General features: G+C 46.1%; 9 protein-coding genes across 9 annotated transcripts; 6 read left to right on the top strand and 3 right to left on the bottom strand.

Moving 5' to 3' along the window:
• Positions 1-17: 17 nt before the first annotated feature.
• On the top strand, positions 18-1,322 carry TREMEDRAFT_62558 (uncharacterized protein; the record flags this gene model as incomplete). The annotated part of the gene is made up of 2 exons (XM_007004701.1): positions 18-145; positions 314-1,322. The coding sequence occupies 2 exons, from the start codon at positions 18-20 to the stop codon at positions 1,320-1,322; spliced, it is 1,137 nt and encodes a 378-aa protein (XP_007004763.1).
• Positions 1,323-1,738: 416 nt separating this feature from the next.
• On the top strand, positions 1,739-5,577 carry TREMEDRAFT_73946 (uncharacterized protein). Its single transcript, XM_007004810.1, has 11 exons — positions 1,739-2,050; positions 2,096-2,382; positions 2,426-2,608; positions 2,748-2,870; positions 2,919-3,066; positions 3,220-3,333; positions 3,418-3,676; positions 3,822-3,968; positions 4,130-4,422; positions 4,643-4,869; positions 4,966-5,577. The coding sequence occupies exons 1-11, from the start codon at positions 1,805-1,807 to the stop codon at positions 5,564-5,566; spliced, it is 2,628 nt and encodes an 875-aa protein (XP_007004872.1). The 5' UTR covers positions 1,739-1,804; the 3' UTR covers positions 5,567-5,577.
• Positions 5,578-5,940: 363 nt separating this feature from the next.
• TREMEDRAFT_62560 (uncharacterized protein) lies at positions 5,941-8,708 on the top strand (the record flags this gene model as incomplete). Its single annotated transcript, XM_007004702.1, has 3 exons — positions 5,941-6,923; positions 7,095-7,277; positions 7,352-8,708. 3 exons carry the CDS (start codon positions 5,941-5,943, stop codon positions 8,706-8,708), a joined length of 2,523 nt encoding a protein of 840 aa, XP_007004764.1.
• A 413-nt stretch (positions 8,709-9,121) lies between these two features.
• Positions 9,122-11,676, top strand: TREMEDRAFT_68819 (uncharacterized protein; the record flags this gene model as incomplete). Its single annotated transcript, XM_007004742.1, has 8 exons — positions 9,122-9,458; positions 9,657-9,691; positions 9,851-9,935; positions 10,177-10,313; positions 10,524-10,603; positions 10,863-10,921; positions 11,105-11,280; positions 11,509-11,676. The coding sequence occupies 8 exons, from the start codon at positions 9,122-9,124 to the stop codon at positions 11,674-11,676; spliced, it is 1,077 nt and encodes a 358-aa protein (XP_007004804.1).
• Positions 11,677-11,995: 319 nt separating this feature from the next.
• On the bottom strand, positions 11,996-13,400 carry TREMEDRAFT_30658 (ring box protein 1; the record flags this gene model as incomplete). Its single annotated transcript, XM_007004384.1, has 8 exons — positions 11,996-12,029; positions 12,080-12,095; positions 12,246-12,294; positions 12,342-12,370; positions 12,556-12,594; positions 12,969-13,019; positions 13,068-13,095; positions 13,335-13,400. 8 exons carry the CDS (start codon positions 13,398-13,400, stop codon positions 11,996-11,998), a joined length of 312 nt encoding a protein of 103 aa, XP_007004446.1.
• A 134-nt stretch (positions 13,401-13,534) lies between these two features.
• On the bottom strand, positions 13,535-15,176 carry TREMEDRAFT_39228 (uncharacterized protein). Its single transcript, XM_007004451.1, has 10 exons — positions 15,015-15,176; positions 14,951-14,970; positions 14,781-14,905; positions 14,681-14,737; positions 14,538-14,626; positions 14,407-14,473; positions 14,253-14,364; positions 14,041-14,189; positions 13,768-13,897; positions 13,535-13,716 (listed from the first exon to the last, which is right to left on the bottom strand). The coding sequence occupies exons 1-10, from the start codon at positions 15,110-15,112 to the stop codon at positions 13,613-13,615; spliced, it is 951 nt and encodes a 316-aa protein (XP_007004513.1). The 5' UTR covers positions 15,113-15,176; the 3' UTR covers positions 13,535-13,612.
• Positions 15,177-15,386: 210 nt separating this feature from the next.
• On the top strand, positions 15,387-20,562 carry TREMEDRAFT_73949 (uncharacterized protein). Its single transcript, XM_007004811.1, has 12 exons — positions 15,387-16,269; positions 16,313-16,425; positions 16,473-16,605; positions 16,707-16,882; positions 17,035-17,175; positions 17,379-18,050; positions 18,244-18,322; positions 18,494-18,631; positions 18,817-18,969; positions 19,172-19,804; positions 20,012-20,128; positions 20,314-20,562. Exons 1-12 carry the CDS (start codon positions 15,483-15,485, stop codon positions 20,373-20,375), a joined length of 3,204 nt encoding a protein of 1,067 aa, XP_007004873.1. The 5' UTR covers positions 15,387-15,482; the 3' UTR covers positions 20,376-20,562.
• On the bottom strand, positions 20,540-22,437 carry TREMEDRAFT_62564 (uncharacterized protein; the record flags this gene model as incomplete). The annotated part of the gene is made up of 7 exons (XM_007004703.1): positions 20,540-20,720; positions 20,933-21,022; positions 21,162-21,198; positions 21,511-21,602; positions 21,644-21,654; positions 21,829-21,849; positions 21,895-22,437. The coding sequence occupies 7 exons, from the start codon at positions 22,435-22,437 to the stop codon at positions 20,540-20,542; spliced, it is 975 nt and encodes a 324-aa protein (XP_007004765.1).
• Positions 22,438-23,395: 958 nt separating this feature from the next.
• TREMEDRAFT_62565 (uncharacterized protein) lies at positions 23,396-24,878 on the top strand (the record flags this gene model as incomplete). Its single annotated transcript, XM_007004704.1, has 2 exons — positions 23,396-23,797; positions 24,474-24,878. 2 exons carry the CDS (start codon positions 23,396-23,398, stop codon positions 24,876-24,878), a joined length of 807 nt encoding a protein of 268 aa, XP_007004766.1.
• Between the last annotated feature and the right edge of the window lie 434 nt (positions 24,879-25,312).

Here is a 25,312-nt window from a genome sequence, read left to right on the forward strand (position 1 = left end):
TGTTTTTTCCGGTGGTCATGACGGTGACCACGTCGGCAATGTCTGAAAATGTCAGCACTGATAAGATCGGTGCACCTCCGGAAGCTTCCAGGGCTCATGTGCTCTGTTCCACCTGCAGCTGTATGGAATACAGAGTGGAAGTAAGGTTCATTCGTAAAGATACCAAGGAGCGGTAGGACTTACTGCTTGGGGACGCGCCACTAGGTACCGGCTGAGGAGCACCAGTGACGGTGAGCGTGATCACCTCCTCCACTGTCGTTTGAACACCCTGCGAGTTGACACTGGTCACCGGGTTGGTGTAAGTCACAGTGAGATCATCGTGGCTCGACGAGGCGACGGACGACGTAGAGGAGGTCGGTCTGGTGGTCACTGGTACGGACGAGGAAGCCGTCGGCTGTGACAGAGATGATGATGGAGACGAAGAGGTTCTAACCGAAGCGGATGTCACTAAGGTGGAAGAAGCAGAGGAGGTCGTAGAACCATTGGAGGAAGTCGTGGTGTTAGCGACAGAGGAGCGGGAGATTGAAGTGATGGAGGAGAAGGTGGGGGAGGAAGATGATGATGAGGTAGTGATGGAGATTGAGGCTGAGGAGGAAGGGGAGGTAGTGGTAATATCGGTCCCAGAGGTGATGCTGCTGCCAGATGTTGATACGGGGGAGATGAGACTTCCAGATGATGCAGCAGAGGATGCGATAAGATTCGTAGTGGAGTCAACAGAAGGGACATCAGTCGAAGGAACTGAGCTCGAGGTGGTCAAAGCCATAGTAGAGAAAATGATAGGACTGGTCGTAGTTGATGCAGAAGCAGACAAGCTTTGGCTGGACATGGTTGAACTGAATGTTGTGAGGCTCGGAGCCGAGACGGTTGAGACGAGACTGCCTTCTGGGATAGTAGATGTGAAGGCTGTAGTGTCCAGTGAGAGTGACGGAACGGACGAGGTAGACAAGGTAGACAAGGTAGGCGAGGAAGAGGAGATGAAAGCATCAGTTGAGGTGGTGGATGGGGTTGTAGAGGGGGAGGTGAGTGGCGGCAGTTCAAGAAAAGTCGATGTGGTTAGAGAGTTGATCGAGGGTAGGGCGGACGAGGTAAGTGTTGTCCTAGTAGTCAGAAAGGCAGTATTTGGCACTCATCAAGGGACTCACTGGGTAGTTGAGGAGGAGGTCGAGGAGATGGTCAAGGACGCCGTCAGAGTAAATGTGGTCAACGAAGAGACCAAAGGGTCGCTAAACCTCAGCTATCCGAGCCGCAATTCCAGGTTGAGATACTCACCTAGTGCTCTCCGTCGTAGGTGCCAAGCTGGCGATAGTGTCCGTGGTGACTAAAAGTCTTAGCTAGATTCATGCTTACTACTCTCACCAACCCATCCAGTTCGTTAGCATCGTAGCATGTAGCGATATCTGTAGGGCAGACGGGTGCAAGATCCGGGAGTCGGGCGCCATAGAAGTGGTATAAGAAAAAACCCACAAATTTGTCTACGGTTCCATTCCACGCCCACATGTCGACATTCCACCAATCTTGTCCATAGAGATCCTAGTGTCAGTACAAGCTGGACAGAGTGGATTGTCAGCAGCTTCATAGATGTACGATCAAGACATCAGAATGTTGAGATGGAGTTTGAAAAGATTTGATGTCTTGTAGCAATGGGGCATGACGCGCTTTCGATCACTCTCACAGCCGCGACCATCACCACCACGTGGCTCAACATCTCGCTCCTTCGCCAACTCATCTTGGGGGAGTAGAAATCCACATCTCGCTCTTCTACCCTATATAGACTTAGTACTTTGCATTGTACAGACCTAACAGCATGTCCAGAAATGATAACGAGGTAGCACAGAGAATTCTTGTCTTATCCGCCCCTCTCGATGTGACTTCCGTCCAGCTCAAAGCGAGAATTCACCTCGATGAAAATTATACCCACTTGGAATTCCTTCATCCTCCTCAAGCGGGTCCTAGTACACCTCGATCACATCTGAACTTCAACCCCAAGAAGAGAAGTCTAAATGATGAAATTACTTATTGGGAGAATAAAGAAGCCATCACTGCTAGAGAAGTGAGTCCTCCACTCAACGTTGTTCTGTCAAGCTGACAGGCATAGTTAGAAGAGACTTCCAAAATATTACCTGGTTTATTAGACGAGACACAGACTAGATTACAAACATTCCTTTCATCCGCACAAGATCTATCATTGAAACGATATGCTCTCGCAGATCAACTTGTACAATTGCTCTCGGACTTGTCATCGTCTTCTGGAACAGAAAAGTCGGAAGATGAAGAATTGAGAAGAACTGTTCTGGACCAGATGAAGGGCCTTCAGGCAGAGTTGACAAGGTTGGAAGCGGGTCTTTCTTGGATTCAGGTATTAGAAAAACTTCTTATCCTCCGGTGAGATACTAACTTCTGTATGTCATAGCAGCTGACGATATAGAGACCAAATATTAAATCAGAAGAACCATCATCCATCCCCCCTTGCCGCTTTGCCAAAATTGTCTGAACTAAACGATATGGTGAAGAAAGTACAGGATGCTGTACCGGGGGATATGACTTTACTGAGATCGATTGTGGATGTTAGAGATGAAGCTTGGAAGGGTTTGAAGGATGTAATGACGCAGTGAGTCATCGTGTCTCCACTTCACATTCCTTCCATATATCACAATCACACTGAGCAATTGCTCGCAATCTTATGTGCTTGAACCTCCCCCATCGTTAAAGAGTGTGAATTTGGCAAAGGACCACAAACTGACCATCAGACAATTGTTAGAAGCGAGTGAAACCCTGTCATGGCCACTCAAGACCGATTATCCTGCCGTGCCACCCCATCAAAGAAGAACGTTCGAGAGGTGTTTTCAGGATTTGTTGTATTTGCAAATTGAGTGAGTTCAGGTCTACTCAATCTTTGACTTATGGAGCTGATTGATTAGAGGAGAGAGAATGGGCTTGACAGGAGCAAAGACCCGTCATTGGTCTTCTGGGCAAGGGTTATTTTCAATACAAGCCATGATTCGACCTATAGAATTACGCTTCAAATATCATTTTCAAGGATCGAAAAGTACCAATCGGGTTGACAAGGTATGTCCATCTACTCCCGGACGTAGCCAATCTTCCGTCAGGAATTCTCATACCATCGACAAGGGCTACTCAAGATCATGACATTCACCTATCATATTCTTACCCGTACTGACAGCCTTCCGCTCAAATAAGTATGTGAGCTGACCGGTGCAGCCAGAATGGGCTTTCTCCAACATCCTCGATCAAATTTATCAACACACAGATTTCATATCCGACTACCTGCAACCTCTCGTCTCTCGCTCGGGATCCTCTGAAGTTGATGTAAAGGTGAGTTCATATCATATCTCATGGTCGAATTTGCGCAGAGCTCTTCTTCCACCTATCACAATGAAGTGTAGAACTGATCAGAAGTCCGAATTCACTCTACTTCTCTTTCCTGTGCTACTCAACCTTCTCCGTACTCGTATTCCTCGCTTGCTCGATAGTCCAGCTTTGTTGGCACACACAATATACCAAACTATCATCTTCGACGACGCTATCAGAGATATGGACTTTGACCTGGGTGGAGTATCAGTAAGTGATGGATCCGAGAAAGAGTGGGAAGGACTAGCGGGGGTGATTCTGAAGGAGAATGGGTGGTTTGAGCAATGGCTAGAAGGGGAGAGAACTTGTGAGTCGACGTTTTCCTCCTCATCTGCTTGACCGACACTCTTCTCTCGTTGGAGTCCTCTGCGGTCTCCTCGTCCTGCTTGAGAACACCCTTCATCGTAGCTGCTCGTATTGAGTAGGGTCGGAAACCTTAGCTAAATAACCAGTCGCAGAAGGACAACTGAATGAGATCATCTCTTCCCCTGACGCGTGGACCATAGAAGATCCGCCTTCGGAGGATGAACGGGGTCTCCAACCACTGCGACCGACCCAATCTGCCCGTCAGGTGAAGGCTCTGATCGAGCAGATCCAAGGTGAGTATCCTGCTCCTCACCTATTCATCCACATGCTCACCCTGTCCCTGACTTTGCCGTTATATACACACTGCTCTGATACTCACATTTGTAATGGAAGCGTTATCCATATTTTCTCTATGATTATTCGAACAAACTTGTTGAGGAATGCTGACATTCAGAACGATACTCTCCCCTTCCCGCTTTAGAAAACAAAATCCCATTCCTTACGACCATTCAACTTCCGCTTCTGTCAACATACCATAGAAGAATCTCCTCTTCACTAGATGCATTCGAAAGTGTCAGTTCGGCATTTGTCAGAGCTGTCCCTGGTGCTCTGGCGAACTCTAGGAGTGGGATAGTGTACGACCAATCTGCTTTGACTGCTGGGAAACAGGGTTTGGAAAGGTTATTGAAGGGTTTGTTAAGTGTGGATTGGGTTTTGGAAGCTTTGAAGGGTTGGGCGGATGATCCTGTGAGTATTGATAGTTTCCGATTCATCTTCTCGTCTGATCATGTTGAGAAGTTCACTTTCATTCGTACACCCACATCAACGACATGATCTATTCGATTGACACTGTATCATCACTTGATAATTCTTCATGACAGTGTAGTCACATGACCGTTATGCTGTATACAAAGCACTCTGATGAAGACGGGTTGTCGATATAAACGGAGACCTCAGCTAATCCCAGTTTTATGTCGAACTCACTGGAGATATCCAAACGTCATCAATGAGATGGAAGCTTCAGTCAGAACCATTGTTACCTTCATCTTTACTCGCCCTGTCGGATCCTAGCCAAGTATCCGTGTTTGACGTGATTATTGACCAATATCAATCACTGCATTCTCGAGCGGAAGATATGATAGTACGTTTGGTCACTATGGAAGTGGAGAATGACCTTAAGGAACATCTCAAGCGGTGGGTGGAATTCTCACTGCTTTCCGATCTCCCTCAAACTCGTTCTACGTCTTCCCTAACGCGACACGGATGTAGTAGAGTTTAACTTACCCACAGTCGTTGGGATCCTCCTACTTCAGAACATCACACCGAACCAGACTCTTCCCTTTCATCCAGTCTCACAACATACACTTCTCATCTAACTTGTCTTCATCTTTTACCTCCTGTTCAAACATCTTCCATTTATCGTCGTATAGTCAACCATCTAGTCAATCATATCTCCCAACGAGCGGTTTACGCAGGTTGGTCAAAATTCACCTCTCAAGGTGGTCGAGATCTATACACAGAAATAGAAGATTGGGTGCAAGCTGGTACATGTTTGTCACACCCAGAAGAAGGAATACCTATGGAGATGGTCAAAGCCCCTTGGAATAAGTTGATGGATATGGCTAAAGTGTTGAGTTTACCTACAGAGTCAGAAGTATCATCAATTTCTCGAGAACGGCTTGGTTCTAGCACAGGTGTGAGAGGAGGGGAGGAAGATCAAAGAGGCAGACATGGGGCGAAGGGGGAAGAAGAAGTGATGACTTTCGAAAATGCTGTGGATGTCGCTTGGGGAGATGAAGATGTTTTTGAGAGGTTTAAATCTAAAGTTGGGATAACGATTATGAGGGAAGAAGTACAAGGTGTTTTGAAAAGACGAGTAGAATGGCATTGACTTGGGATATGATGGCCTTCTATCTTAATTCTGAGTGGACCAGCTTACTATATGTCATAAAGACTTGTTCGCTTCTTGCGACTTGTGTCAGACATCTGTTTCCATACTACATGCTACACGCTACAGATATACTTTGGGTGTGAATGACCCGAAAGAATGAGTAAGGCTTGACAGGGTGGGGGCACCTGGCGCAGGGAAAGAATGTCAGGGCAACCCAAAAAGCCTCAATTCAACTGAGGCTTGATCATCATCACATCTTTCTTTCTTCTTACCCATCTCCCAACACTCAAAACGTGTAAGCTTATGTGTATACTTGAATGTGTATAACTCCTCCCCTCTTTACCCCCTCTATACAAAACAAACCATTCCCCCTCATGTCACATCATGACGCTGTCGAAATCCACGCCGGTGACATCGACGAGATAGAGGAAGATGATGTGGAGGTGATTTTATGTCCACTCTCTATCTCTTCTCACTGTCTATTCCCTTCCTCATCTTCCTCGGCATATTCTAGATTTCATTCGACCCGGACCGACACTAGTTCATATTCATCTTCTGTTTCGACAAGTACTTTCCATTCAACTTCCACCCAAAACGCTCCTACGTCAGAAGAAACTGCCAACCTTGACAACTCGCCCGTGGATGATATTTCGGAAAATGGGAAGGACGACAGACCTGATGTTCCAAATCTCCCAGATCAAACTTTTTTCATCTCACATGATCCCATTGGACATTTTCTGGACGTGGAAAACCATGGCTACTGTCCTGAAGAGTTTAGGACTGTTGAAGGTGATGAAATTGATATCGACTCCGATTTATTGGATTTGATCTCTTTACCTTTTTCCCCTTCGTTCTCAGAATCAGGTGAATCGTCTTGTTTCAATACTTCGACAGTGAAAGAAACACTTGGATCAAGATTGGAATGTACAAGTTCATCCCTGAGGAATTCATCTTCGGTTGATGATGTTTCAACATTTGGAAATTCGATTACTACAAGGATGGTCCCCATCATTCCGCCGGCAACAATCATACGAGAGGTAGAGGGAAATGAAGAGGAAGACGATGATGGACATGGAAATGGTCATGGAGGATCAGCTGAAGGACTGAGTAAAGGAATTGAGCGAACTGAAGCAATTGAACATGGTGCACGGAATGAACGAGAGGAAATGGATGAACTGGATGAAGTGGACTACTGTCAAAAGGGGAATATAGGGATTGAGAGAAGTATGGACGATGGGTTGACAAATACGATTTTGGATGTCTTGACAGAAAAAAGTATTGTGTTGGAGGACCAACTGCGTAAGACTGAGAAATTACGAAAAAATGAGATAGGTCCTTCACCATCACATAGCTTTGGGTCGAGTGATTTGATCTCATCGAAAAGCGCAGATGACTCCATGGGTGGGGACAGTTTTGGTTCACACAGCTCAAACAACTCAAACAGTTCAAGCAGCTCAAACAGCTTCAACAGCTCAAACAGCTCAAACAGCTCAAACAACCCAGAGAGCTTGAACAGATTGAATTGTAGTGATCTGGATTGTTTGGATAGTACGAACGAGTCTAAAGAATGGGACGATTTAGATTGTCTGGAAGATGACGATGTGGGGATAAACACAAATACGGATTCATCCCCTCATCCTACAATTTTATATGACGGTGATCAGGTGGATGTTTCGAACCACCTCAGAGCTTCGGTTTGGGACACACAAGAGTGAGTCCAACTACATTCCTTTTCTACGCTTTTGATGGTCTTCCAATGGTTGGATATGATGGATTAACGTACAGAGGGTTCGAGGAAGATTGGGAATGTCAATCTTTAAATTCAGGAGTGGAATCTCTTCCTCCTAGTCGATCTAATTCGCCTTCTCCATTAGTTGACCGAGTCCAGGGAAGAACCTACGAATCAAGTTGTACGTCTGTATCAATGAACTGTAGGGAAGAAGAGACTACACAATATGGACTACAAACTCCTTACTCAAACTCGCCCTCATCCATCAGATCAGTGGACGAGATCTCACCTATTGTTCAAGTATCTCACTCGGTCAACCACAAATCTCCCTTTGAGTCTATCGTTCCTTCCGAGTACGAACATGATCATTCTACTTCACCTTGTCCCAAACGTACGAAATCGACTCTCGCCTTCTCATCTCTGGACTCACCCTCGTCCGATCGCTTTCGAGTTGATTCAATCTCAGAGCAAGAAAGCTCTCGAAACCGGCAGACAGGTATTGAGGGCTTTAAGACAGTCTCGAAAGGAAACACACGTGAAGAACGACCAGGTAACATCTCAAACCCCATCATCGTCGAAGAAGAACAACAGTCTCTCCGAGAAGCTTCCGTCATTCCACGTCAAATACTTCCACCTTCCACAGGTCCTCAAAGGAGTAAAACCCGTTGGCCACCATGGGGGGATAACACGATTCAATCTCGTATGCAAGAAATCACTTGTGATACTTGTCAAGGTAGATTACATTATGCTTGTGCTTCACTTCATGATGATGATGATATGAGAGGAGAACCTTATTCTTGTCCACCTTGTGTTACTTTATATTCAATGTCATCACCTTCTCTTTCACCTTCTCCCACAACTCCTTCCAATTTACCCAATTTACCCAATTCATCTTCCTCACCTTCATCTTCATCAAATAATCTCCCATCAAATTCTTTGATATCCAAAAGTACTTCAACGACAAATACCAAATCGAAAAACCTAGTACCTCGTAAAATCAGAGGTCGTATAGTTCCTATAGCACCACACGATCGTTGTATTCGACCAGATTGTATCCTTCGCTCAAGAATATCACTCAAAAGAAAACGTGATGATACAGAATTATATTATTTCGAACGTATCATAGGTCGTAGAGTTCTTCATAGATTAGGTAACGGTAAAAGGGTATTCGAATTTTTGGTCAAATGGGAAGGATGGGAGATATACGATTCTACTTGGGAAAAATCACGTAATATACCTCATGTGGAAGTCCAACATGAATTATTCGAGATTATGGCAAAGAGACAAGGTTTAGAAATGATGACTAGGACTTGTTTGTTGAATGAAGCTGAGGAATGGTGGGATGATATGGGTGAGTTGAAAAGGGATAAATTGGAAATGTTAGGTGTTCAACCTGCACCTTGGTGGGATTGAAAAAAAAGGCACATAGAAGCTTGTCGTCATGGTCATGAATGTCAGAATTCTCATAAGTATCACTAAGTACTGTTCGAGGATTTGCCGGTTGCTCGTGGTCCTAGGTCCTCTTCCTCGCTGTTCTCATCATGCTCATCTTTCATACTAGTGATTCTATCATTCTGCTCTACCCGTACGTTTGTCATTTGCAGTGAAGAATAAAGTCAGGCACGTTCCTTCCCCCACTTTCTCCCCATCTTTCAACTTTTTTCCCCTCCCTTTCCTCGTCAATTCATTCCCTCTCCCTCTTCTCTGCCTTTATACTAAATAACTTCTAAAGCTACTAAGACTCTAATCTTCACAAGTCGATAAATCGCTTTTTAGCCTCGAGATTCTCACTCGGAAAGCGCATGATCACCCGGTGAGTCCAAAAGATGGCCCCTACGTTAAGCTCAGCAATCACCATCTCAGCCGTTGGACTTTTCTTCAAAGCTCTCATCCGTGCTCGATCGACATCTTTCGAAGTTCGTAATCTACCCATATTGCTCGATGCGTTGAACAAGTCGGATACACCGTCTATCGTTGGACCTACTCCAGTGGTGGATCCAAGCAACGCTCGGACGCATTCAGGGGGAACCAACATCACCGAGAGGGCGGACGGAGACAGGAGAATGGTCATTGGTGAGAGAGAGAAGGTTGGTATGGTTGATGTTGATGTAGGTGCTGAGAGGTTTGGCAAGGGGGAAGGAAGGAGAAGAGGTTTGGTCACTGGTACGTAATTTCTTCCTTTATCTCACGAATAAGAATACACGATGGAAACTTGATTGACGAGATCCTTTCAATCTCGTCTGATAATTTGCATGACGAGAACAAGAAAATGCGTCTCATTATGATAGGGGATTCAGATCTGAGGGAGGAATCGACTTGGGCTTGAAAAAAACAAAATATGAACAAGTATTGATATATCAGTGTGTAACCATAATTCCGTGTTGGATGATCCGGGAGTGAGTTGTCTCCTGCTCAATTGACTATTTCTGAATCTTGCTTCTCAATCAGAATGTGAAATCATCAGACATAATGCCCGTGCGAGTATGAGGAATAGGAGGGATCAGGGGGAAGAACAAGTCATGAGCACTCGAAAGGCCTTGCTGCTGACTATACAGATGTGGGCTTTGATGCCTTTGTCGAATTATTTCCCTTTATCTTCACCAAAATGGACATCACAGCATACTAGGTGGACATTAGGTGGTGAGTCTTCATACGTCTTGTCATAGGCTCTCATCTTCTACTTCCAATTCATCTCATAAGAACATGCATCATCAACATTATCATCTGCAGACACCGACCCCCCTGTAGAACACATGACACTGGGGGGGCTCTGGCCGGTGAATAACATTTGATCAAGGGCAAAGTACACCTTGAAGTCGGATCAGAGAACGTGTCAGCTTGAGGGATAGAAGGATGAGACGAACAACCGACTGATGAATAGCATCCGATATAATGTTCACCAATTCGTTTTTCTCAAAATTTTTCACTTTGGGTCAAGTCATAGAGACTTATCGTGGTGGAGGGGTGTTCCAACCTGCTGTTGATCAAGCTGTCAAGCTCCTTCAGAGTGGGGAGTGGGTGAGTGTTCTAATTTCAGCTTGCCACATGACCGTTTATGCGGTATGACGGAAATGGTAGTTACCCTTGCTGTCCCCTTCTTTTCCTCCACTAGTGAAGTATCATATAAGCTCAGACGTTTCTAGAACCGTGTGTGAAACACTGTATGTAATGGGGAACGGAGAAAGACATTCAGAAGATTTAAGGACTTGGAGGAAAGACTGATAACAGGTACATATATTTCCAGAAGGAAGAGTAAACCAACAGAGTATAAATCCATCAGGAGGTTTATTTCGTTTCAAATGGGGTGTGTGAGTATACTTTTTCTCTCTCCTCTCCATGACCTCTTCTTTGGAGCTCCACATATAAAATCTTCGCCCATCACCGTGTCAACTCCTCCTCCGTTCATCATTCTTTTCCACCCTATCTCGATCCCTTGCTATTGAGATTGTCAAAGAGAGAAGACCTCCAGACGAGTATAATGTATTGCGAGGTTCCATTATCCCTTTGATGGAAATAGAGAAGACCATAAAGAGTGTTTGGTCATAGAGGAACAGTAGCTAATAATAGAGGGAGGATAATCATGGATTCTACTACACTTCCAGAAATCATACCCATGTGGGTATCACGTAAGTTATCTTTTTTTATCAAATCTTTCTTTCTCCACTCAATTTCTCAGCATTACCTACATCCATCATCTTTTCTCCCTCTCTCTCCTTCCTTGGTTGGTTCAATACTTATCATCAACCTAATTCGTACAACGCTCTCCAATCGAGTGACAGATATTCCTCTTTACATCGCTAACGGAAAAGGATTCGACACTGTCATGCCTGAAACTCGAACTTGGCCTCGACTTTTCCCTCGGAAAGGTGGAAAGTTAAGTGTGACCATAGGTCAACCTATAACACATTTGATTCGACCTCTAGTGGAAGAATGGCAAAATGTATCAAGATCTTCTTCCGGTCCTTTGGGTATAGGGGGTGATTGGGTATCATCTTCCTCTACCTCCACCTCATCCTCTTCCACTTCATCTGCCTCATCTTCTACTTCCTCTTCCTCTCCGTCCGTGGGAAACCCCTCCACTCCAATTTCCCTCTCGGATCCCGAACTAACTTCAACATTGTCCCGGACGTCTTCACCTTCCGTTACCCCGTCTTCCACAACCGCATCGTCCCGAGGGAGAACAGTGGAACGACATGGTGTTGAAGATAAAGAGAATCGAGAGAAAGGACTCATGGCTGGTGGAAGAGAACAAGAGATCAGAATACGTATCACTGCTATTTTACAAGAACAAGTTGAGAAACTTGGTAGAGAGGTTGAACGACTTGAAGGGAGGTTCGAAAGTGGTGAATGGTCACATTCGACCAGTCGACGATCGTCGTGACTTTCTTAATCAGAATACAAATATACTACTGTACATGCCATAGACCAACATTGCATTGCATTGTTTTTCATTCAGTTGGTTGGGATATCATGATGAAAGATCTGTGAATCAAACTATACTCTCAGTTTCCAGGTCGTGGACATCGATGGGTACTATTGAGCGACATTCTCGGTTAGTAGAAAGGACCACACTTAGTACACATGCTTCATGTCACGCAAATGGTATCAGGTGGCTAGATGGGGAGATTGGTGTGGGGGTCAGGATGAGGATCATGGAAAGGTTGATACATGTCATTACGAAGCAAAGAGAACGATAGAGTTTAACGGCCGTATTTCTGCAATTCCCATTGTCGACTGTCATGTCAGCTTGGTCTAGCCATGAAGAAGAAGAGAATAAAGCTCACTTGTCCAGAGGACATACTGCATGTCAGCACTGTCTCTTCATAAAGATGAATCGGATGAAATGGGAGGCTCATGTGAAGTTTGGACAAGCGAGGACTCGTGTGTAGGGCAGCATCAGTGGGAATGAGAGCAAGAGATAAGAAGGAAAGCGAAATTGACCAAACTTACCATGCCGCGTTTTGAGCCAACGGGAAATACAATGGAAATGGAATGCGTGCTGATTTCCTTAGTCATATCTTCCATTCAAGTAATGATAGTACTTACGTTGCAAATACCCCAAGCGACTGTGCAGCCTGTTGAATCAGCTGATTTCCAAATCAAGCCAGCTTGGACAAGTCGTCATCAGGTCACACTGAGAAGGGTGATAAGGAAATCTAGAATGAGTGATGTGTGTGACTCGGTCAGTATCTGTAAAGCCAGTGATAAGGGGAAAGAGGAGTGTTCGATTGTGATTTTGATGCAGGGTGGAATGACCAACCATCACTTTCGGCACCTTGGTTCGCTTGACATTCTATACCTATCATCGTCAGTTCTCATCCCGTTTCATAGAATCTACAAGATACACCCCGAGGTCAAAAATAGGACTGAATCGCCCATGAGCCGGATGATGAGGTGAGATCCTCCCGTATGAGGTCAAAAGAGGAGGTAGTTTCTCGGAAGAACACCAAAATGGTCAAATCGATAGGGGCAAAATGTCATGAAATGTGATGTGTACCATTATAACAAAGATCAGGTGTGTTGAAAGTAAAAGAATAAGAGAGATCAAGAAAGATCAAGAAAGATCAAGAAAGATCAAGAAAGATCAAGAAAGATGAACCCGACCGGGCGATAAGAAGCGGTACAGTATGACAGAAAAAATGGTATTGGTGAGATGAAGTAAAGGACACTAACAGAGATCCATGATGTGATTCTTACAGATGGCGCAGTTTTCAACTACGATATCTATTTCATCAGTATAATTCCACAACAGGCAGTGGATGGTTGACTGACCCCATGACCAAAGAGCTACAGCATTCCACTATTTCGTCAGCGTCAGCAATTCTCATGAACATGCGCCACCCCGCGAGGCTTGACCTTCGTCTTAGAATAGTCTCACGTGAATGATATATCCCGTGCGGCACAGTAGTACACTGACAGGGTAAGGTATGTTCCTATGCGGATGAAAATGACATGATAAGAGATGACATAGAGTATGATATAGGGGTGAGGGTAAGGGAATGGAAGTCAAGTCAAAGGGAAGACAAGGTCAGGACGGACCTTTTTCACTTCGAACCTCGGTTTCTTGTCCGATTTCAAGGATTGAGTCGGAGGATCCACTTCCATTGCTGAGCTCATCTGTCCTCGTCGTTTGAGTAGCAAGTGAAGAGAGAGGAGTCAAGAGTAAGTAAAGTGAGGACATAGATGGTGACGAGAGGTCACGGTCAATATACAATAGGTAGGAAATTTGATTCCGTTTTCCAAACTTCTATGACATGGCTAGATCATGCTACAAAAATCACTACTATCCCACACATCATCCTCTGGACTTCACTTATCTATTGCTCCTCTTTGTGTATCTCGATGCCTGGTCTGGCACCCAGAGCAGTCTTGATGTATCCATACAGGATGAACTGTGATGACACAAGACCAGCGGTCATTACTATTCTCCGTTAGCCATGTCGAGAATGTTCAAATAGAGAGCAGGACTCACTCATCCTTGGTCCTAGACCCGCAAAGAGACCACGGAAACCGGCTTCCTTTCCTAAAGTGATCAGACGTTTCACCATGGGTCCAGATGGACCGTGACCTTTGTTGATCTGTGACAAGAGGGTGTCCGCTGGCTGTGCATGTGAGCTTCCTTTTCACTGTACCAGCTCGATTCCACTTCCCGAGCGTGAGGACAATCAAGTAAGGAGTTGTCCAAACCATGATATATCTCAGATATGGCTGGTACGATATATGATGAGTATAAGAATGTACTTACGTGTGATAAAATAGCAGCAGCAAACCCAGCCACGATACCTGATCCGAGGACGATCCCAAAGTTTTGTACCGGCGTCAAGTTCTCTTTTCTCTCCTGGGTCATTTGGTTGAAAATGAATTCGGTACATCTTTCGTTCACTGTGAATTGTCCTATTGATCAGTCCTCATCCTTTGAAGTCTCCGTCACGTCCCCAAGTAGTTGAGTGGACATACCTATCGCATAGGGTATTTGCTTGGCAAGGATCGGTATGAAACCAGCATACAAGGAGCCAATACCTTCCGTGGTGAGGATCTTCGTGAAACCTGAGACTAATCCACTGGCGTACTGATCATCAGCTTTGTCAGAGTCAATTCCCCCTCAGCTTACCTTCGGATTGGAGACCAAGCGGATACGTGTGGCTTCCGCAGGAGTGAGTAATATATCGGCAAAAAATCTCCAAAGTCAGCTGTCTTCTAACATTTACAACCTCCATTGCGAGCCGAAACTGTTGTACTGACTCGGCGATGGCGGCACCTCCGAGATAAATAGCCGTTCGATTTTTGATTGCATTCTCTCGACTTCCCGATAATTCGACGAGGTACTTTTTCTGACTATCTCAGCATTCCTCCTCATCATTTCAAGTCGTTCAGGTTCCACTCACCGATGCTTCGTAACCGGCAAACTTGGCTCCACCCTGTAGCATATACCCCACAGCTGTCTAAATGTCAGCAATACCTCTTTATTCCAGACACCACACTCACCGGACCGAAGCCTGTGAGGAGCCCTCCAGCACCTTCAGCAGCGACGATCTTTCTCCCCCCAGATAAAAGTGACATGCCCTTGAGAGCGGGATCGATCTGTATTCGTGTCTTGATCACATCGATAGCTAGCGGTCAGTGCTTCAAGTACTCTGTCTATGAAGAAGACCCACGGGTCATCCCCCCGTGAGAGCTGTAAGTCAGCGGAGTGATATCATACTCGAGATCAAGACGTACAGGGTGCAACATAACGCCCCAGCGGAGAAGAAAATGCTGTAGTCTTTCGCTGTGAACTTTGGGGTGAGGGGTTCGCCGGGTAGAATCGATTTGGACATGATGTAGGGCGACAATACAGCTACTCTACTACAGTGATGGGTACGGATGGACAGAGATGCGGTTATGTACTCGTATGCAAAGTGAGGAATGACGTCGACTGGGAAAGTGCCTGACCACGTGGCGTCCCCAAAAGGAGGGGACCGATTAAACTCACAGGGTTGACACCAAACTTCGCAAATTACTTCTAAAACCCCCCCACCGACTCGCTCTCTTTCTCCTAACTCGCTCCATACTACTTACTCTGTCTGCATAGCATCCTCTCCTTTTCAAACAGTTCATCACTTGCTGACATTGCATATCAGGTGTATCAGCCCATGACTATATCATCATCTTTCCCCGCTTGAGCTCATCCCACTCGTTCACGCCATAATGAACGACCCTTCGCTTGTTACCCAAGATGTCGACCCCATCGAAATCGTCCACGAAATACAAGTCCTGACCGATGTCGAAACCGAGCTCGCCAATGCGGCTCTCAAAGCTGCTCAAGCTCCTGCCTTCTCTGGTGAAATAGCTGAGGAGGCTGAAACCGTAGAGCAGAGTCTAGAAAATGCAATTTCCGAGACAAAGGAACACGTCGATACTGTGGATATTGCACTCCCTATTGGGTCTAATGGTGAAATCTCCACCAGCGCTATCTCTTCTGTCCGAGACTCTGCATCTCAACATGCATCTGCATCCGCCTCTGCAACCGAGCCTCTTGACCAAGTGACGCCTGACGTGACTATGTCTCATGAACCTTCCGACCCTGCACGCGACCTCAAAGATACCTTGGCGACAGTGACGGCCGAGATTACGGTTCCTGTTTTGTCAGACGAGGTAATACTTCCCTCAGATCAGGTCTCCAACGAGGAGATAGCGGTGGAATCGACTGAACCTGTAATACAAGTCGAAGTACCTTCTTCCGACACGATCGAAAGCCATGTCCCTGCCGTCCAAGTCGTGTCAGAACATGTCGTCCCTTCATCTCCGGCCCCCGCAATTCAGACTGTTGCACCTGTTGTGTCCATCGTGACGGAGACTACCTCAGCAGTCATCGCCCCTGTACTCCCCCAGCCCATAGTATCGGCAGCGCCTGTCGTCCCTTTTCCTCAAGGATTGTCAGAAAATTCTTCATCCGTCGTGGCCAACCCCAAATGGATCCAGCAATGGCGACATGGTCCGTCCACGCTCAAGTCATCTTTTTCGCGCTGACATTCTAGCCCCAAAAGATCCATACATAATCCTGGCACTGTTTAGCTGGGCGATCCAACGAGGTGAAATCAACGATGCTCGAGCATGGTTTTCTCTACTCTATGCTGATAACCCTTCGGCGGTCAGTCTCTTGTCAAGATCACCAAAACGAAGACGCTGACGAGTCAGTACCAACCATTGTTGGTGTTGATACAGATGGAACTCGATCTTTCCAACTTCCCTCAAGTCGAAGAATTGTTTGCAAAAGCGTTGAAGGGTCCTTCTGGGGAAATCACCTCGGCCGCTGATGTTTCAATATGGAGTGAGTTTCACCCGATGCCCTGTCCATCCTTTTGTCTACACATTTATGTTTCTCACAATCCACCGAATGCTCAAGAGATGTTGAAGCATGTTAACATGCAGAATCATACCTGCACTACATCCGACGACAAAACCCAATAACTGAAGGGTCACCCACTGCAGATCAAACCCGCGAGACCGTCAGGAAAGCCTACGAATTCGCTCTCAAAGAATGTGGACATGATCGGGAGAGCGGAGAATTGTGGCAGGAGTACATTCATTTTCTCGGAGAAGCAAATGTCAGTACAGTTCCATAGACTCGGGGCTAATTGTTTTGTTCCTGTTTGTCTCAGGTGTCCGTGATTCATTTTCACATTGGTGGCGTGCCTCGGTCGCTCGGACGTTTTGGTTGCCAGGATACGAGACATGATGGACTAAGCTTACCAAACAGCCAAAGAATACCTGGGAGACGCAACAGCAAATGGACCGCCTACGCGCGGTGTATCAAAGGGCGATTTGCATCCCCCTGAACAATCTTGAGAGTCTGTGGAAGGCCTACGACGCTTTCGAATCTGGAATCAATAAGGCTGCGGTGAGTTTTCGGTCTTTCCGTAGTTCCGGCGTCTGTCTGCGTTCCTCTTCACTTATAATTCATATGTCCCTCACCGACCAGTCCTTCGCCCTCTGCCGAACTTTACAAAGGTGCAACGATCTGATTCACCCATATGCCAAGTCTTCACAAGATGCAGCTTATTCTTCACAGAGAGAAATATCTTGATAACGTGCTGACTGCAGTCCAAAAAATTCTTACAAGAACACTCGCCAGCCTATATGACGGCCCGTACCGCTCTTCGTGAACTCAAAAACCTTGTTGACCCCATCCCTCATCCTCCTATTCCTCCCCATCCCACATTCTCGGACGAAGATCGCTCCGCCGTATCTCAATGGAAGGCGTATCTCAAATGGGAGGAGTCGAATCCTCTCGTGATCGAAGATCCAACAAAACTAGACGAACGTATTTCGTATGCCATCCGGAAATGCCTCGGAGCCATGCGTCATTTCCCAGAACTATGGTTCCAAGCTGCTGAATATTACGTCGCACAAGAAAAGAAAGATCAAGTTGTCGAAGTACTCAAAGCGGGGGTGGAGGCTTGTCCCAAGAGCTTTTTGTTGACTTTCGCCCTGGCGGATCTGGAGGAGGACAGAGGGAATGTTACCGGGGCAGGTGCGGCGTATGAGGAGTTGATAAGTAAATTAGGCGAGGAATTGGAGGTATTGGTGAGGGATGTGGAGGATGAAGTAGAGGGAGCTAAAGGTCCAGCTGTGGAGAATGGGGAGGAAGGAAAAGAAGAGAGGGAGAAGAGGGGTAAAGAGGTGGAAGAGAGGAGAAAGGGAGAAGTGGAGGAAAAGACGGTGGCTTTAGGGGTGGTTTGGGTGATGTATATGCGTCATGCAAGAAGAGCTTCTGTGAGTTTTGATATTGTTTGCAAGTTGATTTGTATCCTCGTCTCCCGATAGAATCAGCCGTAGGATATCAAGGCTACCATCTGAAGCTTACGTCAAATGAGACAAGCAGAATCAATCGTGAGAAGATGGTGTCTGCTGCTCAGGGGACGGTCGAGGTCGAAAGTGCGAAGTCGAATAGTTGGCTGACGAAAAGGGTATCAAAGCTGCCAGAGGAGTATTCGGTAAAGCTCGTAAATCGTCTCATGCCACTTGGCACGTATACGAAGCTTCCGGTAGGTGTTTGTCTGCATCCTATTCCTTTTCCCGGACAGAGCGACTTTCCTCATCGAATCACTGAACTCCACCTGGGCTTCAGGCGTCTCACGAGTTCACAATCACTTGTCCATTAACGAGGCCCAAGCGAGGGGATATGGAGGTAGGAATAAGGCCGGCTGACTCTTCAGCGATGATGGAATATCACAGTAATAAAGATTCGTCCGTCGCGATAAGAATATTCGAATTGGGTCTAAAGTTGTTCGCTGAGGATGGTGATTATGTTGTCAAGTATCTGCAGTTCCTTCTCTCCATCAACGACGATACGAGTAAGTTATCCACTTCCGCTCTTTGTCCCTCGTCTCCTCCTTCCATCTCCTATTTATCAACTGGGGTTTCGGTCATGTACTTATATCATCATTGTCATGAAACGAGATGATCATTGTGTATCCATCTTGAGGGCATCTCTGTTTATCGACATGATCGATATGAAGACGATAAATCTGATGGTCAGACGCCCGCGCATTGTTCGAACGTTCAGCTCTCAAGATCCCTGCGGAGAAAGCTAGACCGTTATGGGATGCTTGGGCGAGATACGAATACATGTACGCTGATCTGGCTGCGGTACAGAAGCTCGAAGCTCGATTTGCGGAGGTATTCCCGAATGGTGAGTCTTTTTGACCGTCTGGCTTTCCGTTTGGCTCTCATCCTTCCCTTCCTCTGCCTTTCTGCATCTGCACCCATACTCCCAATGAGACTTCAGCTTTCAATCCTTGACCTTTGGTGGTCTGTTGCTTTCAATTACTTCATCGTTGTCCTCGGCCACACTTGTCTTCATATGAGTTAACGTTGACAATCGCTCATTTCAGACTCTCCTCTCAAGCGATTCGCTCAAAGATTCACATATTCCTCATTGGATGAAATCGCCACACAGGACCTAGGTTTCCGTCGTATTTTGTCCCAATCCCAATCCCAACCTCAACCTCAACCTCATTCTACTCTCCCTCCTCCACCTCAACAAACTCAGCAATCTCAAACTTTCGAAACTCAACCTACTCAACTCCCTCCTAATCCCGTTCCCGCCCATCCATCTCTCCCTCCTAACCCAACCTTACCCCCTTACCCCACCTCTAATCTCCCCCTTCAGCCCATCCATTTCTCTCCTCCTCAAAAACGACCAGCACCAGAATCACCTCCCCGTCGACCTCGTTCACCTCAACCTAGGAGAAACAGTCGTGATTATTCTCAACCTAACGAAGAACCTCTACATAAACGCGCCCGTCCGCAGAATAGGTATCCTTCTATGAACGAACGAACTAAAGAACGTAGTCCTATGTTACCTGTCCCTCCTGCTCCTTATCGTGATAGAGGGGATAGAGCACCTAGTGGAGTTGCTCCGATGTATCCGTCTCAAGGTTTGAGAGAAGGATATGATAGAAGTGGATTGAGTAGACCTTTGGCAGGATTCTTCGGATCATTACCTAATGCTAGGTATTTTGACGGTATGTTCATCTCACCCTTCACTCGTATCAATCTCTATAGTCTTCTTGTGGCTTTTACGGCTTAAGGTGCACTTTGATCAAGAAAATATCCAAAACACAATAATGTGACCATCGAGTTCGATGTCATGATGAAATGGCGAATTTCCTTTTGTTTGAGGGACATGATGTATTCAGGGAGAGTGTGTGACGGAAAGACTAATGGTTTAGGACCAATCTTCCGTCCGGACGATATCATAGGTTTATTCAATAATGTCGATATGCGTGGGAACGGTATACCTCCGTCTGCTCCACTTCCGGCCACTTATGGTGGAAGGGGATATGATCGTGAGTCTATCTTCACCTCCTGATTATTGACCTCAAATTTGTCGTATTCTGTCATCATGCCGATGTTCTACTTTCCTAGCTACTACCAAGTCATACTATCTTATTCTTTGTTTCTCGTTTCTCCTGTAACCTCATATCAAAGCTTTGTCTATCAAAGAAATAAATGACCAGAATTGATTCCACAGGACCAGATCTGAGGTATCCACCTGCACCCCCTCCTCCGACATACGGTGGAAGAAGGTATTGATCACTCTCTCCGTCTTACATTCCATTTTAGTGGGATCCATAATCAAATCAAAAAGAACCTATGTCAAACACATCTAAACATGTTAATACTGTCAACTCGAAGAACGAACTCCTGGGACTAGTAGATGAAAAAGATGAGCCCATACGGCGAAAAGTGTCACCTGATCATAGATGCATCCCTCTCATCTTAAAATATATCATCTCACCCAGCTGACTAGACGACAGATCTTTGAAGAATGTTTTCGTCTCGGGCAAGAGAAAGTCGTCGTTGGAGTAAAAACCTAATTGATCGCATTTCTTCTGAAATTCTTGTTTGTGTGCAATTAATACCTCGGTTGATTTTTCCCTATACCATCAGTCGACTACATCATTGACGTGACTTGACATATCCTCGGTATGACAACACTTTCAATAGGTAGACGTAGAAGTCTTGTCACATCGATTAGAGGCCACATTGACACAACACGACGTGAATTCTTGAACGCACTATTGAACTGACATGACATATTTACGGACGGATGGTCGGTAAAGGGAACAAACAAAAAGAACCAAACTGACCAGGTGGATTCTTCAATAGGATATCCATACCATTTCACAAGATAAATAACTTGTCTTCTTTCATCTTTTGTAGCTGGTATCGTCTTCCTTCTATGACATCAACATCAGACTTTTCACATACACTACTCCGATGATCCCCTTGTCTCAAACGAGGAAAAGGTATCAAAGTTTGCAGAATGAATGACTCGACCAGAGCTGATATGGAAGGAAAAGGAATATGTTGACTCACCCAATGACACTCTCTGGATAATATTGTTCTTCGTCACCTGGAGTATATCTATATCGTTGATGTAAACTATTCTTAGAGACTATCTTGAATCTTTAAGATAGGGAAAAAGGAGGACAAACCGACGAATACAATCTTTTCTAGTACATCTTCCCATTGGAGCTTTGGGGATATGCTTGGGTGTTGTAAGCATATCTATTTACGATTAGATTATCTCTTTGATTGTTTTCTTCTCACTTTCTCTCCTACTTTGGGTCACTACTTCCCTCTGTTATCTTGTGTACTTGAGATGTCGGTTCTAACAAGGGAGATACGGGTTCACGAATGTGATAAGATTGGAAAGAAAACTCACCAAGGGATAAAAGAGTATGACAATCTGGACATGTCCAATCGTCTCCAGTCAAATCTATTTCGTCTGGTAGACCTGCACAAGCCCAATGTACGCTACCCCGTCAATCAAGTTCAGAATGTTGATCCGTACTTACTGTGCGTCACACTGCTCGTAAGTTTTTCTGGATAATATCCCACCAAGATCAATTAACCCTCAGGATGATTTTCTATTCAGAAGTATCGCACCATAAACTCAAGTGTCCGCATGTAGATGAATGACTTTCATGGATCAGCTTTGAGGGTGGAAGGGTGTGAATAGATCATGGTTTCCATAACTCACATATTGACATATGATATGTTGCTATCGATCAATTCACCTCAACTTGTCCATAAGTGATTAACTCACCATAACCCCTCTGAATGTATTTTCTCCCCTCTTGGGCCAGACAGACCCTTTGACTCTTGCATTACCATCACTTTCTCGTAGACTGGATGAAATGCCTAGACGAGCATTATCATCCGTCCCCGTTCCAATATTCGGTTTGCGGCGTTTTCGCGTGTCAGTAGGATTGGAAGAAGTAGGGTGTGATGGCTTTTGAGTAGATTTGCTCTTTGGCGAAGTGTTTTGTGAGGGTGTACTTGAAGACCCGACAGAGATGATGGAATTGTTTGTTGAGGGTGTACTTGAAGACCCGATAGAGATGATGGAAGATTGATGGGATTTCAGCGTCGGAAGCGAGTTTGGTTTCGTAGCGTTAGGAGTGGTAGAAGAGTGAGAGAGATGAAGCTGGTCTGGATGTTTAGTGGGTGGATCAGAAGTGAGACTGCTCAGACTGTCATCTTGAGAGTTGTATTCCATTTGAAGGGCTTGAGTGCGTTTGGGATAGAACGTGGTCTTCTTGACAGAAGAGTAGGGATGAAGAGGCTTGATACGTCTCTTGGATTTCATTGAGAGTTGAGGTCTCGAATGATACAGTAAATATCGATATTGAAGGATTGTTCAAATCAGTGTGAAACAAAGCTGTCCTAAACTTACTTAATTGTCAGTCAAGTTCAATGGTGTCGGATTGGATGAACCCTGGGAGGTGAGAGTCGTTTTGAGGTCAGTAGTATGATTTGTAGTGTCACGAACTACGTCGCGACACCTCGATTACTTCACCAACAATGACCCTCCTTTGGCCATCAAAACCCCATCACGCCTTAACCTCTTTACTCTACACGTAACTCAGGACTTCTGACACCAAGTACGGCGAAGTTAGACGGAGTTAGGCTAAGTAGGAACAATGGGAGCAGAAGTACGGCGAAGTTAGACGGAGTTAGGCTAAGTAGGGACAATGGGAGCAGAAGTGCGGCGATGTTAGGCGGAGTTAGTCTAAGTAGGGACAATGGGAGCAGAAGTACGGCGAAGTTAGACGGAGTTAGGCTAAGTAGGGACAATGGGAGCAGAAGTGCGGCGATGTTAGGCGGAGTTAGTCGAAGGAGGAAGAGGATGGCCGAGGGCTCGGGGAAGTTGGACGAAGTGCGTTGAAGTACGTCAAAGCGCGAGAGGGTTGGATGAACGTCTAGGAGGAGTAGATAATATTAGCTGAGAAGATCGCTGAAGTTCTTCAGCGATCCTTGATTGTTGTCAGTAGTGAAAGACAGATAGAGATAGCTATAAATCAAGATACATCGCCATCAGTAGAACAAAACCCTAGTTAGAGTAACTACGCCGAAGTACGCCGTAGTTACACCCCTTTCGACGTCTGCGCCCTCCTGGTTGGGTGAGACATCGACTCAGAGCGTGAAGTTAGCCGAGGTTCGTCGACCGTCGGTCTATTAAGAAATAGTTGTTCGACGGCCGTGACAGTATCAAGGATCGCTCTTACCGACGACCCGTGCGAACCTCGGAGAAGTACAAAGATAATATGGAACCAGAAAGAAGAATTACACGAGGGATGAGTAGGGATGGAGACAGGATGGAGGAGAACGAGAGGAGAGCATTGGAGGAGCTTAGCAGAGCAATGGGGCAGGACCTTGGAGTGGAGGATAGTGTGGGGGGATCAATTCAAGGAGATGAGTTCGTTCCACCGGTGCCTTCTAACCCTCCTTCTCCTCCGTCTAATGCTCTCCCACCTGCGGGATCCCCACTTGGATCAGACCAAACCCCACGCCCAAGAGAAAACACTGGAAGTACGGCGAACTTGGGAGAAGAAGGAACACAAGGGGTGGTGTTGGCCTTGATGCAGATGGTGGCGAATATGAACAAAGACATGATGGAGGAGAGAAGGCGTAGGGAGGAATGGGAACAGAGAAGAGAAAGGGATACAGTGGGCGGGATTGCAGAAGGGATATCAGAAGGAGTGAGGTACGCCATGGGACGGCAAACTTCGGCGACCCCAAGCGTAGTGGGCGAACAACGGAAGGGGATAAAGCTACCTAACCCAGACCTCTGGAGAGGAGATCGGAACAAGTTAACCGCCTTTCTGTCTGAGTGCGACGTACATTTCGAATTGAACTCTCATCTTTCCCCGACGACACTAAGAAAGTCTTTTTCATGATCTCTCATCTACGCGAAACACCTCTTCTTGCAGTGCAGCCCGATCTATCCAAAAGACCTCTTCTGAGTACCTCACGACACACGATCAGTTCGTTAAGTACCTCAAGACTAACTTTGGTGATCCAGACGAAGAAGGAACTGCGGCCCGACAACTTAACGACCTCAAGCAAACCGGGTCTGCTTCGGACTACTTCTCCGCCTTCCAGCGACATGTTGCGATTCTTAAGTGGTCTGATGATGGAAACCTAGTTGACCGAGCCAAGAAAGGACTAAAATCGCACCTTCTAGATGAAATTGCAAGACACGGTAGATCGTTTGGGACTGTGAAAGAGCTATTGGAGTTTGTGATTCCCTTGGACAACCGCCTGTGGAGGAGACAAGTGGAGAAGGAGGCAGAGAGGAAAAGGGAAGGAGGGATAAGGACAACGACAGTGGTGGAAAGTCAGAGGACGGAGAAGAAAGAAGAGAAGAAATGGGAAAAGGGGCAACCTTCGGCGCAGGGTGGTGTCCAGGCGGCTATGATGTCGACGGTGGTAAAGAGTACACCGTCAAACATCGACGAAGTTCGCCGAAGATGGCCTAGGCCGAGCTCCGATCTGAGGGAGACAAGGAGGAAGGAGGGGAAGTGTACCGAGTGTGGTGAAGCAGGACATTGGCTGAAGGAATGCCCTGTAAGGGAGGCTAAGGTTAAGGTTGGACTGTTGCCTCCATGGGGGGAGAAGTTCGGAGAACGTGGTGGAGGATCGGGAGGGAACGCAGTACCTCTCGGACAGAGGAGGAACTTGAATGCGGTTGGAGGAGAAGTAGATTTGGAAGAGGACCAGGGAAAAGAAGAGGACCTGTCGCAGTAGGCGAGGCTCGGCGGGTCCGCCATATTCTCTCGGCCACCATTCCCAAACCCATAAAAGAAACACAGCTGATGGAGCCAGAGGATTGTGAATACAAAAATACACCACTCAGTACCCCTTGTTCATGCAATGTCGATAATCATCTCCTCATCCCTTCCGTTTCCAGAGATCAACCTAAATCGGACATTTTCATTAATGGAATAAAGCTAACTACGCTCTGGGACACTGGAGCTACTTGTTCATATATAAGCCCTAAGGCAGCAGCGAAGATAGGTGTAGAAAAGAGGCGATATCAGGTGAGCGTACCCGTTCACATGTTCGACGGCTCGGTGAGTGTCGCTGGACCCATCACCGAGTTTGTCGAAGTCGGATTTAGTTTGACGAAGGACGCCGAAGTGCGATCTGTTTGTCTCGATGTAACAACGCTCTGCGACGGG

This window comes from Tremella mesenterica, assembly GCF_000271645.1.
Source record: "Tremella mesenterica DSM 1558 unplaced genomic scaffold TREMEscaffold_5, whole genome shotgun sequence".
Lineage (NCBI taxonomy): Eukaryota > Fungi > Basidiomycota > Tremellomycetes > Tremellales > Tremellaceae > Tremella > Tremella mesenterica.